Source organism: Brassica oleracea, chromosome C8 (genome assembly GCF_000695525.1).
Source record: "Brassica oleracea var. oleracea cultivar TO1000 chromosome C8, BOL, whole genome shotgun sequence".
Taxonomy (NCBI): Eukaryota; Viridiplantae; Streptophyta; class Magnoliopsida; order Brassicales; family Brassicaceae; genus Brassica; species Brassica oleracea.
In genome coordinates, this window is record NC_027755.1 from 30,512,365 (window position 1) to 30,528,571 (window position 16,207).

Consider the following 16,207-nt stretch of genomic DNA (forward strand, 5'->3'; position numbering starts at 1 on the left):
GACAAATAAGCAAAATCAAAATAATTATATATCTAATTACATATTTTATAGTTATATTATTTAAATTAATAAATTATGGACTCAACTAAAAACTATTAATAAATTAATGATTCAGGCTAAACTTAATTAAAACATGACAAATAAGCAAAATTATCTAAAATCATGTAAATCATGACAAATAAGCTAAATCACTTCGTAAATAATAGTATAATAAATAACTAAAAATGTATTTTATTCGTTTTAAATTTGCAGTTGTCTGCATTTTAATTATTTTATTTGTAATGTTGTATTTTATATGAATAAAATATTTGTTACAAAAATAAAACTCCTACTCTTAATTTAAATAAAACAAAAATAAACCAATTCCCATATTTCATTTCCCGCCGCAATGTTGTTAACTCTCTCTCCTAAAACCCTATCCTCTTCTTCTCCCTTCCCTCTTCGCAAATCGCAAAACCCTAGACGCAAACCCCCAAATCCATCTCGATCCAACGGGAGATGCAATCCCATTTCCGTGAAATCGGAAGCCCAGATCGAGAGGGGACTCGAATTCGATCCCGGAGAGACGTTTTTCCGCCACGAAAGCGCCAGAGGACGCGACCTCGGCGTGCTCTCCGCTTCGCTCTACAAGCGATCCAGCGGAAGCTTGCGGGTGCTCGACGCCATGTGCGGGTGCGGAATCAGGTCGCTCCGTTACCTCGTGGAGGCGGACGCCGATTTCGTGGCGGCGAACGATGCTAACGACGAGAATCGGAGGGTGATCACGGATAATCTGAGTAAGATTGAGAGAGGTGTAGGGGATGAGAGGAGATGGGTCGTGACGCATATGCTGGCGAACAAGGCGATGATAGAGAGGTATATGGTTGGTGATTTCTTCGATTTGATTGATATTGATTCGTTTGGGAGCGACTCTGCGTTTCTGAGAGATGCGTTTAACGCGTTGAAGCTGGGTGGGTTGCTTTATCTGACTTCAACGGATGGGTACTCTTCTGGTGGTCACAGGCCTTACAAGTGAGTTTGCAATTATAAAGTTTAATGCTTTACAAGTGGGTTTAGGAGGTTTGGAAGTTTAAACATTTAATTGGTTTTACTGTGTGGTTTAGTTCGTTAGCAGCTTATGGAGCGTTTATTAGGCCGATGCCATTTGGGAATGAGATTGGGTTGCGGATGCTTATAGGTGGAGCAGTGAGAGAGGCTGCGCTGCTTGGTTATCATGTTACGCCTCTTTTCTCATACTATTCTTATCATGGACCTGTGTTTAGAGTCTTGCTTCGGGTTCACCGTGGGAAGTTACACGAGGACAGGTTATCTGAATCTAACTAGAGAGTTTCTGTTATGTTGAGTTTATAATTGGTGGAGTTGTCTGCTGTCTTAATTGCAGGAACTATGGTTTTGTCACTTTCTGTCATCTATGTGGCCATTCTGATACAGTGAGATGGGATGAACTTGGTCTGATGGGATGTCCCTGCAGTGATACAAAGGCTTCTTCTTCGTTGGTGGTTTCAGGACCAATGTGGCTTGGACCACTTCATGATGGATCGTATGTTACTGAAATGCTGGAATTAGCTAAGGAATGGGGATGGGTGAGTGAAGGCACCGGCATGGATTTGGATTTGGAGAAACTTCTCAGCATAATGATAGAAGAGAGCGATCCGAGACTGCCACCCGGATATTTCAAGATGGATGAGGTCCTTAACCATCATAATTCAATTACAATGATAAGAAAGACGCTCTCTGTTCACTTTACATGGTAGTAATTTGTTTGTATGTTGTGATCAGATGGCGAGCCGTGCGAAGATGAACTCACCTTCGTTGAAGAAGATGATGAGTGCACTTGTTAAGGTACAACAGTATTTACATCCTCACTTCTTTCATCTTCGAAGAAATAAAAGCTAACGTTACAATAATCTAAAAAAACTGTGTGCGCTTTTGGAATTCTTGCAGGAGGGATACGCCGTTAGCAGATCTCATATTATATCCAATGGTCTCAAAACAGATTGTCCCATGTCACATTTTATAAGGATTGCCAAAGATGAAATGCAGAGTTGATTTTTAGTTAAGTGTAGCTGCTTGGTGTTAATGTTTGAGTCTGCTTTTAGTTTATAAAATCTAAGCTATTCAACTAAAAACTTTTGACTTAATTTCTCTAGCTAGTTCGCTATAAAACAAGACTAGAAAATCAGTGGTAACCTGGTAGGGGATTCATAAATTTCTCTGGAAAGAGGTATTCATTTGCAAGTGAATTGGATAAGAGAGAAAATGCTAATGTCAAAATGAACTGAAATAATATCAAAGCATTCAAAGCTCCACATGACAAAAAAACATCTTTAACCAAATGAAGAAAACATGTTCAAAATTTTCGGACAAAGAAGAGACTGAAACTATAATATAAAGGTGTTTGAGTTGCCAGCTTCTTGCAGTCTTTTAAGCACGAGGAGCAGCAGGGGCACCACCAGCAGGGCGAGGGGGCTGACCAGGTTGTCCCGGCTTGGGAGTATCCTCCTGAAAATCCATCATTTTCAAAACTACTAAGTTTAACATAGAAGCTTCAACGATACAAATAATTCTAACCATAATAAAAAGCAAAACAGACACATTTTGATCTAATTACTGATATTATCAGAACTGAATGTTTAATCGTGTTTGGAGGTTACCTTGCGTCTAGCAAAACGAGGAGGTGGGGTACGAACCCTACGGTTGGTGCGGGATCGGACTCTCACAACGTGTGAGTGGATAGCGCATGAAACACAATATTGCATCTTGGCGTACAACTTTGGGAGAGTGTAACCTAACAATACAAAGACAAATCACATTAATTCAACGACAATCTAAAACACAGGGTAAGTGAAAAATGAAAGCTATTCAACAACATACCATCGTAAACACTGGCTTCTTGAACATCTCTGATAGCAGCTTGTTCAACAATGTTCCTGACAAGGAATCTCTTAATTGCCTTATCCTATCAACAGATGAACTGAACATTAGATCAAACTTTCAGACAAATCTAGCTTCGGAGAACGAATCAACAAGAGATGGAACCAACCTTGGGGCAGCATTTCCCGCAGTTGGAACACCTAATGGGGTTCACATGACCACGGTTGTGCTTGTTCCTGCCACCGTTTCTACGCTTGAAAGTCTGCACAAATAGACAAACCACGGATTCTTACCCAATGCGAGCTTGTTACTGTGTTCCTAAACGATTAATCTATCAAAGAACAGGAAGACTTGCCATGCTGCAAGCAAAGAGTTTCAAGCCTCTAGTGCGATCTCTTCTTTTCTTCGTTCCGGCGACAGGCGGAAAAATTAACCCTGTAATTGATCCTTATATATATATGCACGCACTGCGTGCCGTTTTAGGTTTTTATTAGAATGGGGCCTTGATAAAAGTGTTTGGTCCTTAAGTCTAAGCCCGGGCTTGGCTGGAAAGTTATGCATCGTAAAAACACTCCCTCCGTTTCATAATTTTAGAGAAATTTTTATGTTCTAAATTATAAGACGTTTTTGGTTTTTATGTAAAATTTATTAACACTTAATGTTATATGACCAATGATAATATACTTTTTATTTTATTATTGGTTGATTTGTAGTTAGATAAATAATTAATGATGCTTTTGTTTAGAAAATATAAAAAAATAATGATTTTTTAATCTATGTGCACAATTCTAAAACAACTTATAGTAAAAAACGGAAAGAATAGACTTTAGAGCATCAACATTGGTTGAGTCTCTCAATTCTAGTTTTGCACCTTATTATATTAATACTTTTTACATAATTTTCATTTACAATTAATTTTATCATGTTAAAAAGCTTTACACCACTAAGAAAAAAACACATTGAGAGCTAATCTTTAAAATGACTTATATTAAAAAACAAAGGGAGTAAATATATGATTTAAAATCAGTTTTCATCTCTTTTACATCATTTGAAACTTATATCTAATCTATTAATTTAGGATTATATTTTTTATCTACCATACAAAAGTTTATATTAGACCATTAATTAGAAACTAAACTAAATATCCTAAATTTATGTATATATGATATTTTCCAAACAGAAACAATATACATCTAAACAATAGAGGATTCCTAAAAAAAGCCAAAGATTATTTCCATTATGCAATTATTTTTGTATTGTTTCTCATATTCAGTATAAACAATTATTTTGTTCTAAATTTTTATATAAAACAAAATAAATAATTATTATTGGTTGAAACATTTTATGTTTAATTTTTGTAGTAAAAATAAAAACCCCAAACTTAAATATAATATATTAAATAAAATTATATTTAAAATATATAATATTAAATTTTAAGCAAAAAAATTAATATGAAAAGGAAGAGAATAAAAAAATAATCTTTAAAATTTGTAATAATCCATATAAAACCAATGTTTAAAATTAAATATTAATATAATGTTGCATAAGTGATTAATATAAGATTAGTATAATTTTATCAAAAACAAATTTCAACAAATATAATTTTTAAAAAATAATATTATATACATAAAAATTGATATTAAATATATATGTTTATAATTTATTTTATTTTTAAATGTTATTTTAAAAACAAAAAATATATCTACACGTATGTGCAGGTTCAAATCTAGTTTTTGTTATAATTTAATAATCTATTATGAACGTAGATTTAAAAATACTATTTTTTGTCAACAAAATACTAGTTATTCTATTTAGTTTTTGTTTATGTTTTTTTTCAAAATTTACAAATACAACCATCATTTTAAAACTACTGTATGTGCTATTATATCAACTTTCGTGATGACTAGGCATACTCAGGCTGGATTTTATAGTTTCAGATCAGTTTTTTTTTTCCATTTTTTTGATATTTCAGTTTATAAAAATTAGATACTATGTTAGAACTATATGAATTTAGTTTAGTTCGATTTATATACTATTGATTTTCTGTTTTTTCGATTTATAGCAAAAACTGTAATTATATTTATCTTTTATAACGAATTTTAGTTTATATGATTAGAAATGAGATTTATTAAAACATAAATATATATATTCCTTACTCTAATTTTAACCATCATATTTTCTGTTTTATTAAAATATTTAAATAAATAAATAATAATATCATAATATTATTTAATAAATATATTTTATCATTGAATATTTACCAATGAAAATAAAAATTTATGCTTTATTTAATCTGAAAAAATGAAAAAAAAAAAACAAAATAACCTTTTTAAGTTTAAACAACTTCTATAAAAGTCAATATTTTAATTACGAATGTCATATTAACCAAAAAAATATGTATATATTATTAATTTTATTATAAAATTTACATATAAATATACTAATATATTTTCATTATTCGGTCTTTTTGGTTTTATATACCAAATTATATTCATATACTAAAAGTTTTTAAAAAATTACATCCGTTTGATTTAATTCTGTATTACAGAATCCATACTACTTTTTCTATTTTTGAATCGATTATTTCGGTCCAGTTTAAATTGATTCGGTAAAAATTGAACACTCACTATTAAGTGGCATCTTGAAATATGCAGAGCTATGACAAGGAAAACAGATTAGATTCCTAAAACCTTTAACATCCGTATCACAACGTTATTTTATTCCAAGGTACATGACATTTATTTGAGTTTCACTACTAAAACCACCAAAGCATTCGGTTCTATAGTGAAACTTTTTGGAAAAAAACGTCCAACTCTATCCACATATTTTATATACACACATATATACACACGTGTTATTTCATCTAAAACTCGTTTAGATCTCGGTTGTGCTTCACGAATATGTCCGAAGCGTATTTCCAGTTGATCACAGTCCATATGTTCTTCAAGTACTCTGCTCTTGCATTTTTGTACTATACATAACCCACACCAATTGATGAAAACTTTATATTAGTTGTGTCATTCGTTGTTAGCTACCCACCAATAAGTTATAGTATTACTATATTTCAAAGAATTATAAAAGTTAGTTGAGTACCTGTGGATAGTAGGCGTGCTCCCATACGTCTATTCCGACAAGAGGAACCAGGTGTGATCCTTTAGTCACCAATGGATCCTACAATTTTTATTTCTATCAGTTTATCTCTGTTTTCTTTTTAAAATTCTTGTGATATATCAAATTATATATTAAAAAAAATTCTTGTGATATGTTATATTGTTTACTAAATAATCAGCTTTATTATATTGAACTACCTGATTAGCTGTGGTCTCAACGACAAGTCTCTTTAGCTCTTTGTCTAGTCCAAACCACTAGAACAAAGGAACACACACACGTTTTGCGTTATGAATTATTCACCAAAAGAGTATAAAACAATTCAATCTATCAAATAAACTTTTAACAAGCTGATGAGAGACTTTAACAAAACGCCTACCACCCATCCAGATCCCTGCACAGCAGCACCTTCGGTGTTCATCTTTTGCATTAATTCTTCTAAGGAGCCAAAATGAGCATCTATAGCCGAAGACAAAGGATCGTGCGGTGGCTTACCACCTCCTTCCTACATATTCGAATTAACCCGTTAGAGAAAAAAGAAACTATCACAAAACAATAGAGTGGCGAACAAGAAAGGTATTCGTACATGAACAGGGGCTAGGTTTTTCCAGAAGATTGCATGGTTAACGTGACCTACGACAAGTAAAGAGGTAAACCGCAATCAGTCAAATTCCTTAAGATCAACAAGCACGGAGCAGCTGATGTAAAGATAATAGGGTTCTGAGCTGGTCTTTACCTCCGCCGTTGAACTTGATTTGGCTCTGAAGTTTGACGACGGAGGAGTGATCACCATCGGCCAAGGCGGAGCGGAGATGTTCGAGGGCTTTGTTGTAATTAGTAACGTAAGTCTGGTGGTGTTTCTGGTGGTGCAACCGCATGATCTCCTCGCTGATCGCTGGCTCTAGTGCATCGTAAGCGTAGGGAAGATCAGGAAGTGAAGCGGTCTTCATCGACTCAAGACACGGGTCCATGGTGGTACTTTTTCCTGTTCCAACGTCAATGCTCATAGCGAAAACAGTAAGGAGGATGATAGAAACAACGATGCTCATGGTTTTATGTATATATACACACTTGATATGAAGCGAGGGATGGATTTATATAAAGGATGTTAAGACACGTAACCTTTGACTGATCCACTTGTCAAACTCTAAGGCTTTATATATCTAGGTGTTGTGCACAGTTGCTAGATTTGTGTCGCAACGTTACGTTACGACTATTCTTTATGTTGTTGTTGTTGTGTGTGTGCGCTTTGTCGTTGTGTGTGGTTTAGCACGAGAAAAGTAAAACTTGATCCAACGCTATGTTATATAAATCCAAACCTCAGTCAAATGTTACAATCCTTACATGCAAAAGATCAAAGTATCTTACCATTCGATCAGACCGTTTACTTCATTCACGTCGTCTATTTTCTGTTAATCTATGCCGAAATCTTCCATTATAAATCTCAAAAGTATACCCTAAAACAAAAGTGTACACTAAACATGTTAATAAAATTTAATTTTCAATTTTTAAACGTAACTAACAGAGATAATTCCCATATTTTATTCACACCTTAATCAGGATATATCCACCACATGCTCACGATGAAAAAATGTGTCACGGAAATTAGATGAGGCAAAGCCCAAACCTTTTTTTTTTAAATTAAAAGCATAATTTGTGGTTTTTTAATTTATGATTTGACATTTTTTTATTTTTTTTATCTTCTTTTTTATATTTTTCGTATAAGAGTCAGCTCTTATATCTCTTATTTAATAGATGATTTTTAGTTTTTCTTAGTTAAAAGTTATAAAACGGTTCTTAACCGAAGTTAAGAATCTCATCCTAAGAACCCGGGTTAATCATGGTCTAAGAACATGATTAACCCCGGTCTCTTAGCCGGAGTTCTATTAACCCGGGTTAATCATGGTCTAAGGACATGATCACGACTTTTTTAACTAAGAAAAGTTAAAGAACTCTCTCTTAACCGAAGTTAAAAAAATCCGTTTAAGAGATTAAGGTTAATGATGGTCTAATAATGGATGGTACAACTCGGATTCGGACGTGGCACATCCAAATGCTTAAATTAGGAAATGACGTGGATGACACGAGGTCACCGAAATATAAATGCTGTATCAGCGCGTGGCCGCGCAAGCCATGCACACAGCTAAACCGCGTCGCCACGTTCTCCTTGCCCATTATCAACTTCACGTAGTCAGAGCCGTCCAATTTTGATCAACGGCTGCTATGACATCTTTATCGTGTCTCTTTCGTGAAAAGTTTCCAGCAAATTATCACCTACTTGATTTTGCATGAAGCATGAAGCATGAAGAATAAGTAAAACGAGATTTCGATGATCTATTAATCTCAGCCGTCCAATCAAACAACTTACACAACCCATGTTTGAAGAAAAAAAAGTCAAATATATAATAATAATATTAATACTGTATATATTAACACATGATTGCCATTGGTTGTGTGTGTGGCTGAGTCAGTATAACGTATATAGAAACACAACCATTGGTGTGATTAGGTTCTGTAATAGATTTTAAAGGAATCTACATAAGAGATTCATAACGTGAAGCAATCTCCAATTCGATTGCGTCATCATCGAGTCTCTCTCTATCTGCATTATTGTTTCGTTTGTGTAAACGGAGATGGCGAGTATTTGTTGCGGCGGAGGAAGAGGAGGACGCGCACGTGCCGTTCGTTCTGATCGGCGAACTGTCACCGTTCGATCTCCGTGTGTTGTTCCGGTGATTAATCGACGGAGTTGGGTAGAGACTGGGAAGATTTCGATGACGATGTCAATGGCTGATATGGCGCCGCCGGTGAAGATCGGCGAAAGGAAACGCGGCGGATCGGTTGTGTCGCGAGAAAAGATCGAGGAGTGGCTGAGGGCTTCGGTTGTTGAGATCGTGAAGAATCTGAGAGAGTCGCCGTTGTTGGTGCACTTGTACGCGGAGGCGAACGGAGGCTTGAGTACGACGGCGAAGAATCCGGAGGCGGAGGATTGGAAGGCGATGGTAGGAAGGTGGGGTAGAGGAGAGGAGAGGACGCCGGAGGGAGTGATCTTCGTGGAGAAGCTAGATGACGATGAAGGAGATGATCACGGTGGATTCAACGGTGGAGAAGGTGCAACAAGCGCTTGGGGGATAGTGGCGCAGGGAAGAGGAACGGATTGTGGACCGGTTTGCTACCTGTTGAAAACGACCCGGGTTGGGTCGGGTATGGGGACGGTTTGCACACATTTTTGCTTGGTGAAGGTGAAGAGTTTTAGGGAGACGGCTTTGTCACAGTTGAATAACTCCTGGTTGGTGCAGACTGGTCAATGAATCAAACTCTAGGTTTCATGGTTCCTTATTTAAAGGCTAAGATCGTGTAATTATTCTCTTTGGGTTTGAATTATAAAAACCCTTATAGATGATCAAAGTACCTTTGTTATTGTTACAGCATATACATTAATCTTTCAACATTTTTCAGAAACTTGGATTGGTGATTTAAGTAGTGGTCAAATTCTTTGGTATTCGGGCTTGATTTGATCAAGAAGAAATTGTATTTTCATGTTTTGTTACTAGCTAAAGTTATATGTTCCATAACACAAGAATACGCAAAGGAGCGGATGGATTGGATTGAAAATGAAAACTACCAATCATACTGTACCCAAAGGCCGTAAGGGGTAAATTACCTTGGATATTTTACAAACTGGATAAAGTGAGATCATCACCTTGAAAGAGGTCAGCATTTGATTTAGTTCAAAGCCAATATAGTACCACTTTTCCAACAGTCAAGTTAAGACTAACCACGTATGGGACTCCTGTACTTTTTAACGCGGATATTTTGATGATGGGTTTATATTATAGGCCCATAAATACATATCGTATTGAGACATTTATTCATCTGGGCTACTTTTTTCTCTTTGGGTTTATATTTGGGCTAATATTACTAGCTTTAACGAAAAGAAGTAGTGATACTGATAATGATTCTTTTCCCAATCCACACCTCACAATCACACACATCTCCAAGTCACCATACTTTATCAGACTACACACGTCGATCAGTTTTAAGTTATTCAGTCTTTCGCTAAAAATTACGTGGACCATGGTCAATGTTATGTAGTATTAGCATTATAAGTTATTTTGTGTTTCAACAGAAAAAAGAGAGGAAAAACATGTCAAAATCTTACCTAAAACATTGATAAATACATACAATCTGTGTTTAGTAGGAGTATAAGAAAGTAAATAAATAAATGTCTCCTAATCGTAACCTAGATCCTAACTAACGTTGTTTCATGTTTCATTTTAAATGGAAAAAGGGTTAGAAAATTGGCTATGAAAGTCAAAACATTGGATACCATCTCAATTTAATGCTATAGTTGAATTTCTTACTTGCCGACAAAAAAAACTGGAAAATTTTGCAAATTACCTAGGCTCTGGGTTTTGCTACTGACAACATAAATGTAGCAAACACATCGGTTTCTTCTATTCTTTTGTTGAGATTCTAAATAGTACATACTTCGATTTCATGAATCTCTTTCTTTCTCAACATCGAGAAAGAAAAGAAAAGAACGTGGGTCTGGTTCACACAATGGCACGCCTCAAGTCATCTTTTTCTTGGCCATTGAAACTAGGGTTCTTTCTATTGTGTATTTTAATAGTACAATACCACTTGTTGAGACGTTTCCTCGATTTTCATAAATCCATTAAGAAAGTTTCAGACTCATTAATTCGATGTGTTTTTTTTTGCATAGTCCCATGCACATGGTTGTTACAACAAATGAAGCTTCTTATTACTAATTTAATTTTAATTCAGACAGCATCATCGCACCAACCATAACCACATTTTTTTCTTGGTCTTTTGCTTTTATCTTTAGAACCATAACATTTCTTTTGCGTACCGCGCAAGTAAATGGTAATAGAAAGTTAAACTTGAAATGAAAGACCACAAGCTTTGTTTCCTTCTTTAATAATTTAACTTTTCAATCAAAAGAGTCTTAACAAATCCGATTGAAAACCTAAATTGTTATAAAGAACAACAAATAAACACATAAGAAGCTACACCACATTTGAAACGAAGCTAACATACATAAGAAAAACACACAACTGATTATCAAAAAACAACACACACAACACAAGGGATCTCTCTTACAAAACAAGTTAGCTTAATTTTTAAAAATAAATTTTCAACTCGATCCCAACTCGTCTGAGCTTCCTGAAGGACACCTGATCATTCTCAATATGTTAACAGCTTCTCCCATATGCGGTCTACTCGATGGAACCTGAGAAGTGCAAATCAGTCCTAGCTTTATCACAGCAACAGCTTCCTCTACAGGAAACTTCCCCTGCAGCCTCAGATCAATACATTCCTCTGCTCTTCCATCTTCAAGTGCCTCTCTCACCATATCGCAAAGAACCACAACATCATCTTCCATATACTCCACAGGCTTCTTACCCGTAACCACTTCAAGAACCAACACTCCGAACCCATACACATCGCATTTCTCTGTGATCTTCACCGTTCTGCAAGCAAACTCCGGAGCCATGTATCCCAACGCACTCTGTATCTTGCTGCTCAGGACGTACCTGTCTAGCATCGGCAACAGCCTCGCTAACCCGTAATCCCCCACTTTAGGCTCGCCAGAGCTGTCAAGCAAGACGTTGCTCGATTTGATGTTGTAGTGGATGATGTTTGACTGGTGCAAGTAAGCTAAGCATTTCGCTGTACCGAGGATCACATTGAACCGATCGTTCCACGAAAGGGTACTGCTACCTCCCGGTGCTTCGTGCAAGTGTTTGTATAAACTCCCACCAGAGAGGAACTCGTAGATAAGTAGCTGAAGAGACGTTGTCCAGTAATAGCCTTCGAGCTTAACAAGATTAGTATGTCTGAGCTTCCCAAGCTTCTTCACCTCTCTCTCAAACTCTTCCTGCGACTTGACAAGACTCGAGACAGTGAGCTTCTTGATAGCCACAGGATACTCATCTCTGATAACTGTTCTGTACACAGCTCCAAACCCGCCTCTCCCTAGCTCACAGTCTTTGTTAAGCAAAGCATGTGTCCCAGTGCTGAAATCAGGTTCACCAGAGAACATAACAAGCTTCCCTGAGTTGCTATCAGTCGTGGGAGATCTGCTGAAGTCATCTCCTCCAGAGAAAGCGATCGGCACAGCTGATCTTGAAACCGTTGTAGCCCTCACTCTCAGGTTAAGCACCGTGATGGCTATCACACCAACCACAATGGCTGCAGCAGCACTGATTGCTATCAAGGAAGAGATACTAAGTAGTATTCTTTTGTGACCGACAGCACCAAGAGGCGTCGCTTCACCGGAGTCGGGATCAAAAGTTGCGTTGGGATTCAAGACGATCGGTTTAGGCGAGACGGCGGGGCATGACTTGTTGACAACGGCACCGCAGATTCCTTGGTTTCCTGAGACGGAATCAGGGGAGATGCCGTTGAAGAGTCCGCCTGCTGGGAGCTCTCCGGAGAGACGGTTGTGAGATATGTTGAAGGTGTGGAGGTAACCGAGGTTAGCTAACTGTTTAGGAAGGGTTCCGGTTAGTTCGTTGAATGATAAGTCCACTTCTTGGAGGTTTGTGAGTCTTGCCATCTCTGGTGGAATTGCGCCTTGGAGCTTGTTGTGTGACAGGATCCTGTTGACATAAACATGACAGACTCATTAGGACTGCTGTTTCAGTTCATTCTGATATTTCAGTTCGGATATTTTCGGGTTTTGGTTTATTTCGGTGCAGCCACAGTCCCACCGAAGTGAACCAAAAAAAAAATAGTTTCGGTTCGCTTTTGGTTAGTTTCGGTTTTTAATTTTATTTTCTAAAATAACCTATTTTGGTTTTCAGTTAGAATTCGGTATTATTTTCTTTAAAAATCGGATATATTAGGTTAATTTCAATTAATTTGATAATGTTCTACTAGTTATTTAGGGGGTTATTTTGAAAATCTAAAACCAAATCATTTTTCAAAACCCTACCAAACTAAACCGAACTCGAGACCATAACTGAACCGAAAACCGAAAATTTTGGTTCGGTTCAGCTGGTTCGGACAAAATCCGCAGGCCTCTGAGTAAGGAGACAAGAAACGTATAACTGAACACAACTTAAAGCAAAAGGAGACTTACAAAGACTGAAGTGAGCTGCAGTTCTTGATGGAAGAAGGGATAGTTCCATCCAACATGTTGTTTTCAAGTCTCAGCTCTTCCAGAGAAAAAGCTCCACCGGTTTCTCTAGGAACTGTTCCATTAAGCTGATTGTGACTCAAATCCAGGACCCCCAAATGCTTTAGATCCCCAATGGTACTTGGGATAGAGCCAGTAAGAGAGTTTCTCGACAGATTCAAACCCTGCAAGTCCCTAAGACCCCCAAAACCAGCTCCAATCACACCAGAGAAAGAATTGCTTGACAAATCCAACACCTGAATCTTCTTGATACGTCCAGTACAGTTACCATCTTGAAATAACCAAACCGGGAGCTTCCCGGTCAGTGAATTCCCACTAACATCTAATGCCATGAGGTTAACACAGTTCCCTGTAGACTCAGGCAAGCTACCAATAAACCCGTTACCAGAAAAGTTGAGAACTTTCAGCCGCAGAAGATTACCAATGGAGACTGGAACCTCCCCTGAGAACTTATTCATCGAAAGATCCAAACTTTCAAGACTCCTCATCTCACCAATCCACTTAGGAACCTCACCTTCTAGCAGATTCCTCCCCAAGTTAAGATAATAACACAAACTCAGCTGCTGAAACGTGTCTGGCAAGCTCCCTGACAGAGCGTTCTCACTGAGATCAACACTCTTCAGCAACATACAGCTCCCAATCTCGCTAGGGATGGGACCAGACAACCTGTTCCTACTCAAATCAATCGCTCGCAAGTTGTTCAGCCTCCCTATCTTCGTCCCAAACTCTCCTTCCAACTCGTTCCTCGACAAATCAAGAGACCTGAGAGTGTTCAAACTCCAAATCCCTAAAGGCATCGAACCAGAGAATCCATTCGAAGACAAGTTCAAAGAAGCGAGAGACGAACACGACCCTACACTAACCGGTATCTTCCCGGTAAGCTTGTTCTCGGCCACGGAAAAGGCCCTTAACGACCCACATTGTCGGAAAAACCCACCGGGAAGCGAACCGGAAAGCCCATTACCGCTCAAGTCGACAACTTTGAGGCTCACGAGACTCGAAATCAAGTTGGGGTTAACGGTTCCGGTGAGGTTGTTGTTGGAGAGAGAGAGCTTGTGAAGAGACTGGAGCTGGAGCAGTCCGCGGCCTATACGACCGGAGAGAGAGAACCCGTCGAGGGTTAGCTCGGTGACGCGATTCGTCCGCGGGTGGCACTTGACTCCGTTCCAGGCGCAAGGAGTGTAGTCGTCTTCGTTCCAAGACGCGAGCTTTTGGTCCGGATCTCGCAAGTCGGACTTGAACGCAACGAGGCCCAAAACGTCGTCGTTTAGCGGCGGGTCTAGAGATCTCGCCGGAGGTGGAAAAGCCAAGGCCACCGACAGGAAAAGGATTGTAAAAATCGAAACTTTATTCATCGTTTAACCGCTAACTTCTCAAAATGTGCTGACTTTAGTTGCTGGAGAACTTCATTTTCTGGGTAATCTCGAGCTGGAATCAGAAAGAAACAAAATTGATTAAAAAGGAGTAAGCTTTGTTGGTTGAGATTTGGTTAGAAGTAAACAACAAAGATCTTTAACACAACGGCTACATTTTCTACAGGGAAGTAAAAGACAAAAAAACGACGTAGTTTCAGTAAGTTTTGACTTACTCAGGGGAAGCTTTACCGGCGAAGGAGAATGCAGAATTCAAGAGAGGAGCTTCTTGTCGAACGTTCTGGGGATGAATTTGTGAGGAGAGAGAGGAAGCAAATAAAAGAAACAAAGGAAAAGCAGAGCAGAGTGAAAGAGAAAGGGGAAAGGCTGTGTAATTAAAAGCTGCATTTATCAACGAGCTGTAAAGAAGAGAGAGTGGGTCCCAGTTTGGATGGACGTGGGGCCCGAGGAAGGTGGGTGGACTCATTAACTCGGATTGACACGTGGATTCATATTGTTGGGTCTTGATGATATGACTTGGCATAATGATTGGCCAACTCATAATGAAAACTGAAATAACATGGCTAAATAGTAGAACTTTCTTTAATGGGATACACATGCTCTAAAGTCTAAACCTTCTTGGTTTTGATTCAACTAGCTAAAAATCAATCTTTCACATAATAATGTGATTACGGTTGTGCTATTTTTCATGCAGTGAATGGGCATTTTGGGCAATATGATGAAAAAGACAGTGGTAAAATGGCCACTATAATTTTTTTTTTTTGTTTTGAAGAAAAAACATTACAGTAAGCTGGTGAGGATGGTGACCTGGAAACTAATTTTTGGTGGTGTTAGAAATCTATTGTTAGTTGTTACATTAATAATTGCAACAACTATACTACATTAATTTGTTTGCAACGTCCTACAAAAGCCGACAATGTAAACGGTGGATAAAATTAAACCATGTTTTTTTATATATATCATAAACCCTAAGGATTTGTGGTTGACTTGGAGGAAGAACACATGTTGATTTGGGATCTTCTTTTTGTGCAAAGAATCATCCATTATATGAAACTTATTACAGATTGAAATGCGGTTGAATAACTAAGTGTTAAACACTTAGTGCCACAAAATAAAACAGTTAGAAAGACAAATAATAGAACAGGAGTGAATTATAAAACAATATAATGCACTTGGAACTATTTTATTGTAGTCTTCTCTAGTTCTCTTCATGTGTGAGATTTGGTCCGCGTCAAGACAGGTTACCAGACTTCGGTCTCTCTCTCCATGCCGATGTTTGAATTTTAATATTCCTTTTGACAGTAAAACTATTTATTTAAAAAGATTACAATGGAAAATGGAAAAGAACTCTTTTCCCTATGGAGAGAAAACAACCCATCATGGAGATTTTGGAATTTACTATTTGTTTCTATTTACATTTTAACAAAGAGGCTATTTTAAAACATAAAGTTGAGGGTCAATTTCCAGAGCTTTGAAGGAAGTTTTTTGGGCAGTGTGAGTGAGCCGAACATAGATAATTCACATTTACTATTCTTGCACTTTCCCATCTATATTGTTTACTCTTTCTTGGTGTATGCTAGTATTTATGTCCATATTTATTTTCTTACTGGAAACTTCATCTGTCATAACAGGATTGGCATTTTTTTTTTTTTTTTTTTTTTTTTTTTTTGATAATCCAGGGGTTCCC

At 37.4% G+C, this 16,207-nt stretch overlaps 5 protein-coding genes across 8 annotated transcripts in view; 2 read left to right on the forward strand and 3 right to left on the reverse strand.

The window, feature by feature from the left end:
- The window catches only part of LOC106307839 (40S ribosomal protein S26-3), a 4,359-nt gene extending 970 nt beyond the window's left edge, over positions 1-3,389 (reverse strand). Inside the window, exons 1-5 of one of the 3 annotated variants that reach the window (XM_013744909.1) lie at positions 3,230-3,389; positions 3,044-3,136; positions 2,875-2,959; positions 2,655-2,788; positions 2,436-2,502 (exon numbers count right to left, since the gene is read on the reverse strand). In XM_013744909.1, coding sequence (XP_013600363.1) covers positions 2,436-2,502; positions 2,655-2,788; positions 2,875-2,959; positions 3,044-3,136; positions 3,230-3,232 — 382 coding nt within the window. In that variant the 5' untranslated portion in view covers positions 3,233-3,389. Of the gene's footprint in view, positions 1-2,267; positions 2,503-2,654; positions 2,789-2,874; positions 2,960-3,043; positions 3,137-3,229 lie in introns of those variants that run through there. The other 2 variants (XM_013744908.1, XM_013744907.1) reach the window with 2 other exon arrangements.
- LOC106307838 (tRNA (guanine(26)-N(2))-dimethyltransferase-like) lies at positions 383-2,180 on the forward strand. Its single transcript, XM_013744906.1, has 5 exons — positions 383-1,011; positions 1,104-1,304; positions 1,382-1,688; positions 1,780-1,842; positions 1,945-2,180. The coding sequence occupies exons 1-5, from the start codon at positions 389-391 to the stop codon at positions 2,047-2,049; spliced, it is 1,299 nt and encodes a 432-aa protein (XP_013600360.1). The 5' UTR covers positions 383-388; the 3' UTR covers positions 2,050-2,180.
- A 2,147-nt stretch (positions 3,390-5,536) lies between the features above and the next one.
- LOC106310853 (superoxide dismutase [Mn] 2, mitochondrial) lies at positions 5,537-7,031 on the reverse strand. Its single transcript, XM_013748079.1, has 6 exons — positions 6,719-7,031; positions 6,569-6,615; positions 6,362-6,487; positions 6,183-6,239; positions 5,968-6,045; positions 5,537-5,845 (listed from the first exon to the last, which is right to left on the reverse strand). Exons 1-6 carry the CDS (start codon positions 7,029-7,031, stop codon positions 5,738-5,740), a joined length of 729 nt encoding a protein of 242 aa, XP_013603533.1. The 3' UTR covers positions 5,537-5,737.
- A 1,677-nt stretch (positions 7,032-8,708) lies between these two features.
- LOC106309659 lies at positions 8,709-9,529 on the forward strand (the record flags this gene model as incomplete). Its single annotated transcript, XM_013746738.1, is given in 1 exon segment — positions 8,709-9,529. A coding segment is annotated over 1 exon segment (585 nt), but the record flags the coding sequence as incomplete, so codon positions are not given.
- A 1,382-nt stretch (positions 9,530-10,911) lies between these two features.
- Positions 10,912-14,876, reverse strand: LOC106311847 (probable LRR receptor-like serine/threonine-protein kinase IRK). 2 transcript variants are annotated; one of them, XM_013749161.1, is made up of 3 exons: positions 14,752-14,876; positions 13,091-14,575; positions 10,912-12,608 (listed from the first exon to the last, which is right to left on the reverse strand). In XM_013749161.1, the coding sequence occupies exons 2-3, from the start codon at positions 14,500-14,502 to the stop codon at positions 11,141-11,143; spliced, it is 2,880 nt and encodes a 959-aa protein (XP_013604615.1). In that variant the 5' UTR covers positions 14,503-14,575; positions 14,752-14,876; the 3' UTR covers positions 10,912-11,140. The 2 variants fall into 2 exon arrangements, with proteins under 2 accessions (XP_013604615.1, XP_013604614.1); XM_013749160.1 differs by having other exon boundaries at positions 14,736-14,876.
- Positions 14,877-16,207: the final 1,331 nt, after the last annotated feature.

What these genes read in the sequence shown, in the direction of transcription:
- LOC106311847 (XM_013749161.1), bottom strand. Translation starts at nt 14,502, where the DNA reads ATGAATAAAGTTTCGATTTTTACAATCCTTTTCCTGTCGGTGGCCTTG. An exon ending in TGCAGCTCACTTCAGTCTTT is followed by an intron (nt 12,609 to 13,090) that starts GTAAGTCTCCTT and finishes TTATGTCAACAG; the next exon opens with GATCCTGTCACACAACAAGC.
- LOC106310853 (XM_013748079.1), bottom strand. Translation starts at nt 7,031, where the DNA reads ATGAGCATCGTTGTTTCTATCATCCTCCTTACTGTTTTCGCTATGAGC. An exon ending in AAAACCTAGCCCCTGTTCAT is followed by an intron (nt 6,488 to 6,568) that starts GTACGAATACCT and finishes TCGAATATGTAG; the next exon opens with GAAGGAGGTGGTAAGCCACC. An exon ending in TTGAGACCACAGCTAATCAG is followed by an intron (nt 6,046 to 6,182) that starts GTAGTTCAATAT and finishes TAAAAATTGTAG; the next exon opens with GATCCATTGGTGACTAAAGG.
- LOC106307838 (XM_013744906.1), top strand. Translation starts at nt 389, where the DNA reads ATGTTGTTAACTCTCTCTCCTAAAACCCTATCCTCTTCTTCTCCCTTC. An exon ending in GGGAAGTTACACGAGGACAG is followed by an intron (nt 1,305 to 1,381) that starts GTTATCTGAATC and finishes TCTTAATTGCAG; the next exon opens with GAACTATGGTTTTGTCACTT. An exon ending in GATATTTCAAGATGGATGAG is followed by an intron (nt 1,689 to 1,779) that starts GTCCTTAACCAT and finishes TGTTGTGATCAG; the next exon opens with ATGGCGAGCCGTGCGAAGAT.